Source organism: Apostichopus japonicus, chromosome 3 (genome assembly GCF_037975245.1).
Source record: "Apostichopus japonicus isolate 1M-3 chromosome 3, ASM3797524v1, whole genome shotgun sequence".
In the NCBI taxonomy this organism is placed as follows: Eukaryota; Metazoa; Echinodermata; class Holothuroidea; order Aspidochirotida; family Stichopodidae; genus Apostichopus; species Apostichopus japonicus.
In genome coordinates, this window is record NC_092563.1 from 22,222,171 (window position 1) to 22,237,429 (window position 15,259).

At 37.1% G+C, this 15,259-nt stretch overlaps 1 protein-coding gene across 3 annotated transcripts in view; it reads right to left on the reverse strand.

The window, feature by feature from the left end:
• The window catches only part of LOC139965488 (terminal nucleotidyltransferase 4B-like), a 100,668-nt gene that overhangs the window by 54,456 nt on the left and 30,953 nt on the right, over window positions 1-15,259 (reverse strand). Inside the window, exons 1-5 of one of the 3 annotated variants that reach the window (XM_071967903.1) lie at window positions 7,276-7,757; window positions 5,696-5,807; window positions 5,011-5,094; window positions 2,412-2,563; window positions 1,659-1,775 (exon numbers count right to left, since the gene is read on the reverse strand). In XM_071967903.1, coding sequence (XP_071824004.1) covers window positions 1,659-1,741 — 83 coding nt within the window. In that variant the 5' untranslated portion in view covers window positions 1,742-1,775; window positions 2,412-2,563; window positions 5,011-5,094; window positions 5,696-5,807; window positions 7,276-7,757. The other 2 variants (XM_071967904.1, XM_071967905.1) reach the window with 2 other exon arrangements.

A 15,259-nucleotide genomic window follows, 5' to 3' on the forward strand; every position in this document is an offset into this window, starting at 1 on the left:
CCTCCATTCCCCATAGCATGGTCCATACTCATATAATGCTCCATTCCCCATAGCATGGTCCATCTCAATAGTACATGCTCCATTCCTCATAGCATGGTCCATCTCAAAAGTATGCTCCATTCCCTATAGCATGGTCCATACTCATATAATGCTCCATTCCCCATAGCATGGCCCATCTCAATAGTATGCTCCATTCCCCATAGCATGGTCCATACTCATAAAATGCTCCATTCCTCATACCATGGTCCATCTCAAAAGCATGCTCCATTCCCAATAGCATGGTCCAAACTCATATAATCCTCCATTACCCATAGCATGGTCCATACCCATATAATGCTCCATTCTTCATAGCATGGTCCATCTCAATAGTATGCTCCATTCCCCATAGCATTGTCATACTCATAGAATGCTCCATTCCCCATAGCATGGTACATCTCAATAGTATGCTCCATTCCCCATAGCATGGTCCATACTCATAAAATGCTCCATTCCTCATACCATGGTCCATCTCAAAAGCATGCTCCATTCCCTATAGCATGGTCCAAACTCATATAATCCTCCATTACCCATAGCATGGTCCATACCCATATAATGCTCCATTCTTCATAGCATGGTCCATCTCAATAGTATGCTCCATTCCCCATAGCATTGTCATACTCATAGAATGCTCCATTCCCCATAGCATGGTCCATCTCAATAGTATGCTCCATTCCCCATAGCATGGTCCATACTCATATAATGCTCCATTCCCCATAGCATGGTCCATACTCATATAATGCTCCATTCCCCATAGCATGATCCATCTCAATAGTATGCTCCATTCCCCATAGCATTGTCATACTCATATAATGCTCCATTCCCCATAGCATGGTCCATCTCAATAGTATGCTCCATTCCCCATAGCATGGTCCATACTCATATAATGCTCCATTCCCCATAGCATGGTCCATACTCATATAATGCTCCATTCCTCATAGCATGGTCCAAACTCATATAATCCTCCATTCCCCATAGCATGGTCCATACTCATATAATGCTCCATTCCCCATAGCATGATCCATCTCAATAGTACATGCTCCATTCCCCATAGCATTGTCATACTCATATAATGCTCCATTCCCCATAGCATGGTCCATCTCAATAGTATGCTCCATTCCCCATAGCATGGTCCATACTCATATAATGCTCCATTCCCCATAGCATGATCCATCTCAATAGTACATGCTCCATTCCCCATAGCATTGTCCATACTCATATAATGCTCCATTCCCCATAGCATGGTCCATCTCAATAGTATGCTCCATTCCCCATAGCATGGTCCATACTCATATAATCCTCCATTCCCCATAGCATGATCCATCTCAATAGTACATGCTCCATTCCCCATAGCATGGTCCATACTCATATAATACTCCATTCCTCATAGCATGGTCCAAACTCATATAATCCTCCATTCCCCATAGCATGGTCCATACTCATATAATGCTCCATTCCCCATAGCATTGTCCATACTCATATAATGCTCCATTCCCCATAGCATGGTCCATCTCAATAGTATGCTCCATTCCTCATAGCATGGTCCATCTCAAAAGTATGCTCTATTCTCTATAGCATGGTCCATAACCTATTGCATGCCTCATAACCTGTTAAGTTCTTACCTCTCTACCAAACACGATGGCACCATCATGCAAGAACACATGGACAACTCAAGATTCTGGATTGGATGCCTCACCACTTCCATCAGAATCGTAGTATGTGACAGACAGACCTTTGACCTTTTCCAAGTTAAAGATGCGGCAGGGAGAATGGAAAGTTGTTAACATGCAAACGTGTGCTTTCAACATTTTGTACAAAAGGGCTTCATTAAACTTCTTTTACATCCAATGATACTTTTAATAATGGTTTCTGGAAAGACAAATACCAGAGGACACTGACTTCTCTTAAAGTTTTATGATCTCAAGGATGCAAAGTTCTTACCTAACTGATGTATCTGGTTCTGTTTTGTTTTAATCTGACTATATCACATTTATTACAGGAGTTTACAACCCACATTATTAATTTTAAACAGAGCAAACCAACACCTTAACATATTCAATGAAGCTCTTAAAATGATCTTGTTTAAAAATAACTATCAAATTGGGACGGTGGAGATGGGTGGCATAACTGGCATGTGACTCCTCCCACTACTCTACTTATGAAAAACTGATTAGTAATAAAGAAAAATGTTACTCTTTTCTATTTTTGTATATAAGAAAGTGACCAATTTGTTGAGAAAATAAACAAGTTTATAACTTAACAATTGTACAGTTACATTCACAGACTGTACTGGAAATTATGGTAAGGAATGCTTGGAGGGTTTACTTTTAATCCAAAAATGTGAAAATGATGACTTCAAATTTAAAATATTTCACCTCTCCTTTGGCTAACATGTCATTAATAAATGTCTGCCAGGAGATGTTCTGGGCATCATCTCCCTTCGAGAGCATGTTTAGCAACGTGATTATAAGGAGAAGCATTAGCAACATTCGGATATTATCATTGTCCAAGCCTCCCTTCTGAGGATCTGTATAATCGAAACAAACAAAAATTGGAAGACGATTCCAGGGAGAACTTTTATACTTTATCGTGAAATAACAAAGGCAAACAAATTTCTAAGCATCCCAAGAAACATGAATGTAATTTCTACAAGTAATTTTTGATATAACAACAGCTGAAGTTGGTCCATTGTTGTACCAAGAGTGAACTTGTAGCAGACAGGTGAGATGTCCTAGATACACTATGACAAACGTTCATTTTGTCTGTTGAATCCAGTTGTCTTCCTCTAAAATGGGTTGAGCAATGAGCACCATTACTACACATTCATTGAAAACTTTTATTGTCAAATCATAGCACAATACCCTATAGTTCTGAATCAAAAATCAAAACAATAAAAGAAAACATAAAATTATAACTAGTGTTGCGCCGATATTACCAATATCGGTTTTGGCCGATATCCGATATTATCATCCCAATATCGGTCCGATACCGATACGATACCGATATTTTTTAACAGACAAAATAAAGGCAAAATCGTACTTTTTAGTCATGCATACATTCACAAATAAATCTTCAAGTAAACAACAAAATATGGTGTTTTGTTTTCCTTTTGTCCTAAGTTGAAAAGAATGACTTTTTTCCTGATTTTGAAAAAGAAAATGGTAATTGAAATCCAACCGGAATCTTTGCTGCACACGATAATAAAATGGACGCAGTAAATGTGAGCCTTAACATCGTAAAGACTTACAAGTAGCTACAGTGTTAACGTATGCTTGCAAAATTGCATATTAATTAGGTTCGAACTGTCGATCACAATGTAAAAGTTAAAATTTATTGAGTTTATACTCAATGTACAACTTATTCACTTGACCGAATAGAGAAAAAAACTGAAAATCTGTAGAGAAATGACCAATTGTGTACGGAAAGTAAGGTGGTACACCTTTCAAATATTACGAAAGATCGAGCAAAACACTTTCGAAAAATTGACGCAAAACTGGCATATCGTACTAAATGCAACTGATGTCATGTAAACAAGGCTCTAGTGCATCCATTTATGAATATACCGTAAGACCAAATCTGTTGTTAAGCAGGGGGAAAAGAAAGTATTTTCTAGAATTTCCAAAAATACGGAAAAAATATATCCGACCATACTTAAGTGTATAGCAAATAGCCTAACCACCTCGGCGGTTACGGATCTCACGTAACTAAAAAGTTCCCTGGCAACGTGCCAAAAAATGTTAACAAACAGGTGTTACACGGGGGGGATGAGCTCACAGTTGTGTGGGAAGGTACCTGGGAAAATTCACAGCACATGTACCGTGGTAGTTGGCTATAGGGTTAAACATTGCAGTTGTAAAAATATACGCATAGTGCACGCTATTCATTGTTAGGCAGTTTAGAAACAGGGCTTTGCTGAACGTTGTTTGTTTCATAACATCGGAGGTTTTGTAAGGTGCACTTTTTAAAGATTGAAACACAGATTAAATCTCGTTTCATTTTATAACATAATATAGCTACTCTAACTTGTCATTTTAAAATTTTCATCAGTTTCGTGACAATTTAAATAAAAAAAGTTGTCAGTATTTTGCATCCGCAACTGCGAATTTTCTCATCGCCAGACACGCAAAAAATGCCAAAATTTTCCCATGAGGGGTTTTACCCCATGACCCCACCAAGGCCCTACGGCGGGCCCCTGGACACCACGCCTTTATGCTCGCACGCTACGCATGCTCGGCGTGTTCGCTGGGCGAACACAGGCGGGAAATCGGCAGTGTGTTCGCGAAAATTGAACAAGGTTTTCCAACACTGCTGAACTGTGCAGTTATGCATCATGTTCAAGGTTTTCACGGAGGCCTTTGGGAAAATGAATGGTTAGTACAGTGTATGTATGCTACACTAATGCTGTGTGTAGGCCAAGGTTCACGAACGAAGGTCATTGGTTATATTCGCGCGCCGTAGACGTGTTTTTAGAGGTTACGGAGGGTCAGGTCTACATGGATATTAATCGAAAATGAATCTGAGTTTAACTGACGCTAAAGAAATGGATCGTCTTGGACAGATTAACAAATCATTGCAAGTATAAAGAAGTAGCTCTGCTGTTAAAAAGAAAAGTTCAATATCGGTTTGCTGTTATCGGCAATTAGGCAAAATTTTACCGATACCGATATGCTGCCGATATTGCAAATATCGGCCGATACCGATATTGAAAACGATTATCGTAGCAACACTAATTATAACCAACTATTTTCGTGTCTGTCAGCTATCTTGATTTAATCACTGTCTGTTTGGTAATTGCAACTATTAGGCCAAATATCTTTAAAACTGTTTGTAAAATTTTAAATGCAAATTTAGAACACATTAATCCTAGACATGCTAATTATGAAAACTGAATCATTGTGTTCATCAATGTATCTTCCCAACAAAATAAATACATTTTGTTTTAGACTCAACATTCAGAGAGATGCCATACTGTACCTTCTTCATCTTTTTGTTCCTGTTTCTCATCATTTTGATTTTGTCTGTTGGATTGTCTGGGAGAACTGGAAAATTGTAAAGTTTCTGAAGAAAAAAGATCACACAATAATTACACACAGCTAACATTCTCATGACAAAAGGTAACAAAATTTTGGTTTAAGATTACTTAGGCTCAGTGTACCCAATAAACAATGCTTTTAGTCAACAATATGAATTTACAAATTTAAAGCTAGGTCAAATGAATATTAATTCCAAACGTTAACATTATTAAAACAAAAGGCAAGGCAGACTAATGTTACACATATTGCTTTACAAATAAACAAAGTACAGTAATTCACTCTTTTAAATAGTAGCGATTAAATATTTGTTTATAAAATCAAGAATCTCAAGTTTGTTTTAATTCATGATTTCATGAAGGGTCCTAAATAAAAGGATGACATCACTGTTCTTCCTCAGCTCTTCCAATCTTAAGTCAGCCATCCTAACGTAACATCATGCATATTTAAAAATGTTAACGAATGACCCATATCACCTGATTCTGTTTTTGACACTGTAATGACCAACATAAACAATTGTTGGCTTAGTTTACAAGATTTTATTTCCAATAGTATTCTCATTTCTATATTTTACCAAGTTCTTTTTGATCAAGACATTATGGAAACTCACCATCAGACCTTGAACTTACCATTTATGCCCAGAATATTTTTCAAACTGGTATTGCTCAAATTAGATCTTTGTATTATGCTTTGTAAAGCATTGAACACTCTCCTTCTTTGGGTACTCCAATGTGATGAAACCTGAGAAGGAATATAAGGAAAAAAGAATGAAAAACATGGTCTCAGTTAAGGTGATCTGGAAAACAAAGAAAGGATTGGTTTACAGTTTGCAACTTCTCAAATGGCTTTCATTAATGCTGCCAAAATGGTATATTGACTTTACACATCATAACAGTAGACAATGTCATGGTTGTATCAGGGGGCTAAGTACCATACTAAATTTGGGTCTTGGATTCTTTGCTGCAAAAACACCATAATACACATGCACATTTTTGGTATATTCCTGTACAATTCTGTTCCATGCTATTAACGGAATTAAAATTTTGTTTACATTGAATAAATACCTGATTGTACGTAGAAAGATTGAGAAATGTACTCAACCACACATTAATATTATATGGCAAGGTTGAAATGATGCCAGAATATAACCAAATGAAGAATTTGAAAGTGGACTCAACTCTATGAATACTCAACTGTTCAACATGCTCTTTGTTTTTTTTTTTCTTAAGCTTTAGAGGCTAAATCTCATTTATAAACCTGAGTGAAATGTTCTTGAAGATGGGAACTACAGTAGCAACCTCCTATTTGAAGTATTAGGGTTTGTATCTATAAGAATAAAAACATACTCTAAGTTTGCTATGTACATTAGAGTGTATATTTTCATAATCCATTCTGATACATGAACCACTTGCACAAATTACTGCTGGAGTTAACCAGCATTAATGCAAGTTGAGCATGTTCTATATAACATAAATTTCTGAAACTTTCAACTGGAAACTTTCCCAATGACTCTTATATAAGATCTAATTTCATCCTGTGTCAAAATAGTTAGTGAAAGTTCTTTGATTTGACCTGCATAACTTTATGGTAATCAAACTTTAAAGCCTCATTATACATACAAACTCCACTTCTACTTCCACTAAACAATCTTTCCATGGTAACTAACTTTATGACAATGTACTTTTGTCAGAATTTTGGCTTATTTACAGTTCAAAGAAATGAAAATTTCAGACAAGAAAATTGTTTAATATCCAAAACATTAATCATGCGTATGTGTGGGTACTGGGCAGGAGCTTTGAGCTTTCGTTCATAACTGTATGTATGTGTTGTGTGTAACCACTACTGTATGCACAGTAAATGATAGCATTACACGATATATCTCTCTCACAGTTTTCTGTAGCAGATTTAGCCATTAGAATGACACATTTATAAATAGTCTTGACTCATTAGTTCTTCCCTGGCAGTTGAATGTCCAACCGTATTTAGTGTTCACTGTGTATCCTTCATCATTTTTGTTTTTAATTTTTCAAATTACAGACAATACGTACATTTGCTTGTGCAAGTGTTAGCCTATGATACACAGTTGCCACTACAACAATATTAACACACATGAATGCATACTGTGAACCATTTGCATGCATGAAAATGATGAAACAACATTACGACTACAGTAGTTATAAACTGCAGGAGTGTGCGACTTAATGCATACCGTTGCCAAGTTGAATATCTTCTGACACACATATCTTCTGACTTGGTTTGTTGCTCTGCCTAGTATTGCCGAACATGTGCTGAGCACCGATGACTGCAAGTGATGACAGTTTGCATTATACTTTGAATTATTAAGTTGCGATACTTTGTACTGGTTATTTGCACAACTTGCACTTGGTGTGGAGTGTGGACCTTTCATTACATACGTTATGCGCGGTTCTCACAGGTTTCGCTAAATTAGTACACGAAGATTTCTTTCGAGCAGAAACTTTCTTACGGTTTTCTCTAACGATTATTTTTCCTCCCAATTTCTTCGACCACTCTCTTTTGGTTGAAATTAAACGAACAACTCCACTCATGATTTAAAAGGTTCACAGTAGCGATGGAAGAAACGGTCTGCATCCAGTTTGTTGACGATTTTGTTTTTAGATCGGAAGGGCTACAGGGTTTGTCAGTTCTCCGCCTGTTTGGAAATTGTTACGATTACATCATGACAAACTGCATAATGCTTATCAGGAACTCCCCAAATTGGTCACTTCAAATATGCCAGGCACAGGCACACTGACACATTCCTGCAGATTTTGCAACTTCACGAACATGACTTAGGTTCAATTCGGGACTATACTGGCGACCGAATACTCCATTAGAGGGATAACAGAATGAGATGGGATGGAGAGCGAAGGGAGTGGAAAATGGGGTGGGTGGCGGGGGGGGGGGGGGGATGGGGGGGGGGGGGGGGGTGAGGTAGCAAACAAACATTTAAGTACTATTTCTTAGTCGTCAGTACATACAAACATGACCGTAGTTACTGAATGGTGCCCCCCCCCCCTTGTCTGCATTTCCAAAGAAGAAAGTAGTCCCAATTATTCGGTTACAAATAGCAGACAATACCTCTACGCCTCAAGGCCATATATGTCTACATTTCTTTGTGCTGTGGATTACTCTTTCCTGGGACCTACTTGACCGATTGTTATTTGAAATATCACAAATTCACATTACAAGAAAAATTAAGGACTCAGGAGTACAAACAACATAGCAGACACCATAAATCATGACAGTTCACCATAAATCATTTCAGCTGCATATAAGGCTTATATACCGTAAACGAAAATGTAATGTTAGAACTATATACATATTTCAGTTAAGACTGACACGGCAGTTTACTTGAGATAAAAACTTACACTGGTAATCTGCATTGTCACTAAATAGTTAAGTAAATAATGGTCACTCATTTTCCAACTTAAAGCAGTTTTTTCTGACCCAGCCTTTTCTACTCGGGAAATCCATAATTACGGTCTGAACCAGCCATGTACCAGGATATTAATTTAGTTAACTGAATGATGACCTTCAAATGTCACAACAAACTTTGTTGATTACACAGAATTTGAAGAAATATATCTTATTATACAAAGCAAAAGCAAAAACTTACAATTAAAAAAGAACAAGTTCCCCTATTATGACAAGATTTCAGAACATTAAAGTTATCTAAAAATCGCTGTTTTGGAGGAAATTTGAAAAAAGTTCAAACCATTGTAAGCAGTGACTTTGGGAATATGATTAAGCAGCTACTGTATAATGCTATTAGATATAAGTGTTTGAAAATGCCAGTAAGCATTGCTCATATCTCGCCAGGGTCTCTAAGTGGACTATGGTTTGCAGACACCACCGTAAATAACAAAACAGTTTCAAATTTGTAATCAATAACAACAATATAAGTTTGTAGAAATAGATTATAAAACTTGGTCCTCAGGCAACCATTCTTTTTGGACTACTTTAGAAACTCGCATGTGGGTTGGTGAGGCCCTTCAAGCGGGGACGTGGGGGGGGGGTGGAGAAGTATTCTGTTATAGATAATAAGACAAACTGACGTTGTTGTGAAGTACCACTGGTGTTCATGGCTCATATAGGCATCGTAAATGCATGATGCATGGATATAGTCTATGAACTGAACAAATATAAATGTAAACAATACATCCTGTGCACATACAGATTGGAAAATATATTACAGACAAACGTGCATTTTACTACAATACTATACAATACTATAACGGAAACGAGGCAAGATGACATCACCCTCATGAACAGTACTACAAAAAATAATGAAAGAAAAACTGCAACATGTTGTTAACGTGACGTCGTCCTCCATCCGGTTCATTGCAGAAATCTAAAATCCACTTTAAATGATTCAATGGCCGGTGGGATGGGTGACCCAGCGTCCATTTTCAGATGAACAACTGTCAGTAGAAATTGGTGGACTTAACTCATCTATAACAAATCAAAGAGAACGATGTCGGGTTATTAATATTCGTTTGCTTACAATACTAATCTTGGAACATTAACATAACGGCCTTTGTATATTGAACTCGAAAAAGAAGCCGAGTGCAAAAGTACTCCATTTCGGTACTCGGATCATTAAAAACAGTAATCGGACTAGAACTTGGTACTCGAAACCCGAAGTACCCGGAAGTACTTGAATTACATGTACTCCACTAGAGCACTGCTGGCTTGAATTGAAGCTTTCTTTCTATTACAACTATTACATTGATGAGCTGAAGGCTGAGCCTTTCTGACCATAGACAATTCTGAATACCAAGTGGGATCAAATCTTGACGACCAGAACTTTGAACCAGAAACGGATTTAAAACAGAAATTATCACGACCAGATAAAAGTAAATGCCAGGTGACCTTCCTTTTTTTAAGTAAAATATCTAACTACCTCGTTAATGTTTTTAAAGAGAAGGATGAGTGACCAGTCTTCTGTGTACAGATAACTTCTGTACAGAGTGTAAGAGAAGTGCTGCATTTTATTTAATATCACTCAGCTGGGACAATATTTGGTATTGATGTACCTTCAGTTCCCGCTTCAAAGCAATCGCATTGACGTTGAGAGCATTATGAACACCTTGCTTATACTTGATAAATTTTAAAAACGGCTGTTCAATATAAGACAATAGCGTTGTGAAGCAAACGTTGGAAATTTGTACCAACTGGCTGTTCAATATATTGCAGTTAATGAATATGTATGATAAAAATACGTAGTAACTATATCCATGGATCGTGGAACTTTCTATTGCAGTGCGTCATTGTTCTTCATCCTTACACAATTCTAATAAGAAAGTTTACTTTAACAACTTGATATTTAGCGTAATCTTATACTGTAATGAAGCCAATATTTAGGAAAAGAAAGAAGGGATATAAAGTGAAGTTTCTAATTGATTGGAATATTATATATGGAGATACTTAAATCCTGGTAAGATCAATCTTTTAATGCTTTACATATCCTCCAATAAGATGAACATTTAACAAACATGACGGCGTACCACGTAGACCAAGTAGACCTCTGTCATGACGGACATCCTGTATATTATTATCCTCAGTACACTGTACTGGTAAAGTATCTGAAAAACAGAGAAAGTGAAGACCAGATCAGAAATATCAATGAAGTGACTCAAAGAGAAAGGATGATATAGCAAACACGTCTAATCTCACGAGTGTAATTGAGATGTCACAAGTACTCACAAATAGGTGTTCATGCTGAAATAAGCTATAAATAAGGAAAAACATATCTATAACTTCATAGTAAAACGTCACCATTTAATAGCAAAATATCATATGTTTTAGATGAAAGTTGAAATTAGGACATCTCGATTTGACATAAAACATCATAATTACGCCATAAAACGACCACATTATCGTTTCGTTTCGTTTCGTTTCGTTTTGTTTATTTATTTGTTTTTTTTCACAACATGTATACATTTTTGTAGCGAATACAGTGTGAAAGCACGTGTATAAAAAAAAAAACAGTGTGGGCTTATCTAGTGAGACACTCCCTGTACATAGAGTACACATATCACTTTCAAAAAGAAGAAAAATATAAAAGAAAGAAAGAGGAACATCAATCTCAGTATAAGTTGAAGATAAATTTGTATTTAAACGAATTAAGGGAAGTTTGTGACCTGATATTAAGCAACAGAGAGTTCCATGTGATGCTTGTACGAGGACGAAGACTATATTTTCCTACATTGGTGTGATTGCGATTAGGGCGTACAATTTGTATGTGGCGTGTGTTATAATTGTGAATGTCAGGGTTGTGAACAAGGAAATTGTCGAAAGCAGGTGGGACCTGTCCATGAATAACTCTATATGCATTTTCCTCTGATGCCATAATGATTAAACATTGAAATTGGTGGATTCCACGTAAAACGCAGTTTTTAAGGGTAAACACCAATTGCTTGACATAAACCATCAATATTTTGAGGTTAAAGCCGAATTTGGAGAAAAAACGAGCGACGTAGTTTGGAGATATCGCATGCACTTTTTAACATCTACAAATATGAAATTATTCTGTTGAACGGCCCAACCACTGGCTTTCAGCTTATTAGGTTTTGAAAGCTTGGGCTAGTTCGTGCATGGTGAGGTTACAGACGGCGAAGTCCCCGGTAAATTTTGAATTTGACGTCTTTCTTCTTTATCTTTGTTTCTTGTTTAAAACATAAAAATATATGTGAAGAGAAGAATTCAATTTCTGTGGAACGTATTTGTAGGTCCTATGGTGGACATGTTCGAAGGGATTGGGGGGGGGGGGGGGGGCAGGGCTGCATCAAGCTGCATTGTAGCAAACCTAACAACATAATCGAATAAACAATGAGAACGAACTTAAGTTAAATCTGAATTAAAAAAGAATTTTGAAAATCCAAAGTCTATGCCAACTTTCAATGACAGGAATGTTTGGGTCCTCTTCCCCATATATTGCCATGCTCTCTTTGTGTTACAGAATACCTTATACCTTGAAATATTTGAAGAATATCTTTCCAAATTATAATAAGAGGCGTGGTTATGATAAGCTAACAAATAGTGGGAAAGGTGGGCAGAAATGGGCGCGGTTTTACGAGCTTCTCCATACGAATTTTATAGTAGCCCAGATAGAACGTAAGAAATTGTAAATAATTGAATCTAGAATTTTTCCCTTTAAATTTCGAAACTATATATACCGATTGTTTTTGCTGTATATGTCTCAAACGATTTCTCAAATGTAAACTGTTTTACTCTACATTTACATATTTGTTTTGAAAATTCGACTACTCAAAAACGAGTCCATAAAGTAGTGAATTCTTGTCTTCGTACATTTTTTGATTTAACCTTTCTCAAACACATACTTTCCCACCACCTTTGTTTATGCTCGTACTTCAGTGTGTGAGGTAACCTTATCCTTCTTTTTCGGCTTTGTCAGCCCATGGAGGTAAAAACATGCAGCCATACACATTTTGGCGCTCCATGGGATTCGCGCAAGCGCAGAGGGTACACTGAACATTGACCAATCACCCAGTTCGCCTCTTTACGTAACGTAATTCTTCATTAAAAAAGTTGGTTCGCAACACAGTACAGCAACATAGAGCATGGATAACGCTTAACAATACGTTATGCATTTTTCGAGAAAATGAATGTTCATTTCTTTATCGACCTGTAACGTAACCAGTACAAATAATTCGCTGCTCTCACAAAAACTTCATTTGATTTTTTTTTTTGTCACAATTTCTCAAAGTATTTTCATTGCTAGATTATTAACGTCTGTTTTGTAACCTTGTGCATGCGCTTTTGATTAAATATTGTCAATTTGTCATCAAACTCTACCAATTAGGGGATTTAAGCTATAATCGTAATCAGCACGATACTGAAGCTATTCACAATTTACATTAGTTTTGACGTCAATTGTGTCATAAAGCGATGTGTTAAATAGGTTTGAAATATAGAGTAGTAGGGCTTCTCGGCCTTCTGGCTTATATCATGTGTAGTATCTGTTCCCTTTTGAGGGGAATGGTGATGCACACCTGACGATGATCACACAGTCACAGTACCGATGCAAGGGGATTGGGGCTGAGAGCGGATCAGTCGTTCGGTAGTTTGGTTTTCGTGCCACCTTTTTTAAAAAAAGTAGGGCTTTAATGTGATAGTCGCGGAGTTTAAGGAATGTGAAGGGGTAAAACCGGGCAAATGGATCAGGGATTGTGGGCGAAAATCGAGATGGCTTAATTAAGGACAAATTTCAGCAACATCAAAAGTGAAGTTTTAACAAAGAAATGTATTTCTCTGTGTAGGAATTGAGATTGGGGACGGGGGTACACAATCAGTACCAAACGTTCTAACGCCAGTCCTGACCGTGAGTAGAGGTGGCCAATTTATCGATCCACAGGCAGTGAATTATCTCACCGTATTAACATTAGATCATATCAAGTAAGAAAAGAATTTGAAACACTTTATGGGAATCAAACCCCATTGGTGTCATTGTCTGGTGCAGGGAATTGTTTACCAGCCTACGATTTATTGTATGACGGAGGGTTTTATTTCTTATGACAGACATGTCTATCATATCAGAAATATCACAATTTTGTACGTCTCTTGAAAGTTATAATTATGGCTCGTATCACCTATTTAGTCCCTCCTTTCCCTTCCTTTCTTTCTTTCTTAAAAAAAGAAAACACGTTCTATCATCAAAAGTTTTCTTTAATTCAAAGTTGTGAAACGAAGGAGCACTGGGACTGAGAATTGTGAATTTACATCACTTGAATGCCGACCACGTGACACCGGCCTCAGAGCTTAGGTCCTGATGTGAATATAACTTTTAATATTTCCTTAACTTTTAATATTTAATATTGTACCGTAAGATATCTTATAATTTACAATTCGCGAGGCTACTGGCTAAGTGATAGGATTGGATAAACTTTCTAAAATGTAGAGGCCTATAACTATAATAATCATATATCTTTTACATGTAAGTAATTTAAACATTCTCTTAACATATACAGTGATGAAATTTCCAGATGTTGAAAAGTTATTGAAATAAAAGAAAGCTGTGTTGTTAAGTTAACTTACCAGCTGGGAGAATGGGTTTAAGTCGCAACAGAAAACACCCCATGTTCACTAAGTCAGCTTGCATTTGTGAATGATAAACTATACACAGTGACACTAAAAAGCTATACGGTACCAGCTGAGAATTGTACGGAAGCCACAAGTGATCAACTCGTAAACAGAAGTTACGTAAATGTTCAACCGCGTACTTCCCAGGAGGAACGTTGGTGTGGGAGAATCCAAATCTAACTAAGAAAAATTTTAATAGTTTAAGATAAATGGAGTACCATTTCGGTGAGAAGAAATCAAGAAAATCTCCGTTGTTTCGTATGCTTTTCTGTGTCATTAATTCCTGGCAAGGCGAGGATCCGTGTACGGCCATAAATCATCGGAATTATACTGACAATTTCAATAAGAACCTGTGCAACAATTGCATATAAGAAGAAGAGAAGAGAGTACATTAATGAAGGAAAGAAGAACGTTAAAGATTCAAGCACGTGTGGCTCTGAGCTGTCCCCTAAGTTTATTCCAAACGCAGATCCTATTCAAAAAGGTACTGGAAATACATAAATACCATTTTGCATCTAATTCCCCTTTACTGAAACAAAGTTTTCTCAAAGAAGGGAGGGGCAGCCGCCCCCCTGACTGTCCCCCTAGACCCTCCACGAACAGAATGAACTTTGGAGTTATTACGCTTCTCTCTCTATAATTCGATTTCGTAACACAGGGTAGAGTCTATAATGGTGTCGTGAAAAGTCGTATCAAGAGAGGTGGCAATCAAATCCCATTCTCACTGACTCTCAAAATGGTGACGAAAATGTGCCCCTCCCCCACAACCATCACACCACGAAAGCTGGCTACGTGCCTGTTTACAAAAGAGCAGGTCTGAACTAATGTTATGTTTTAATTAAAGACAACACTCAAGGCCATACGACCCACGGAATTTCGACTCAAGGTTCAAACGTTAAATCAAAGTCAAATGAAACACTACAACGAAGAAAGACGTAAAAAATGAAAAATGAAAATGTTTGATTTAATAAGGCCATCACCCAATAGTCCTACTCTTGCTTAGGTGAGACGATGGACCACCCTCCCGGCCTCCTCCTACCCCAGCCCAATAGAATTCTGCTGTAACTTAC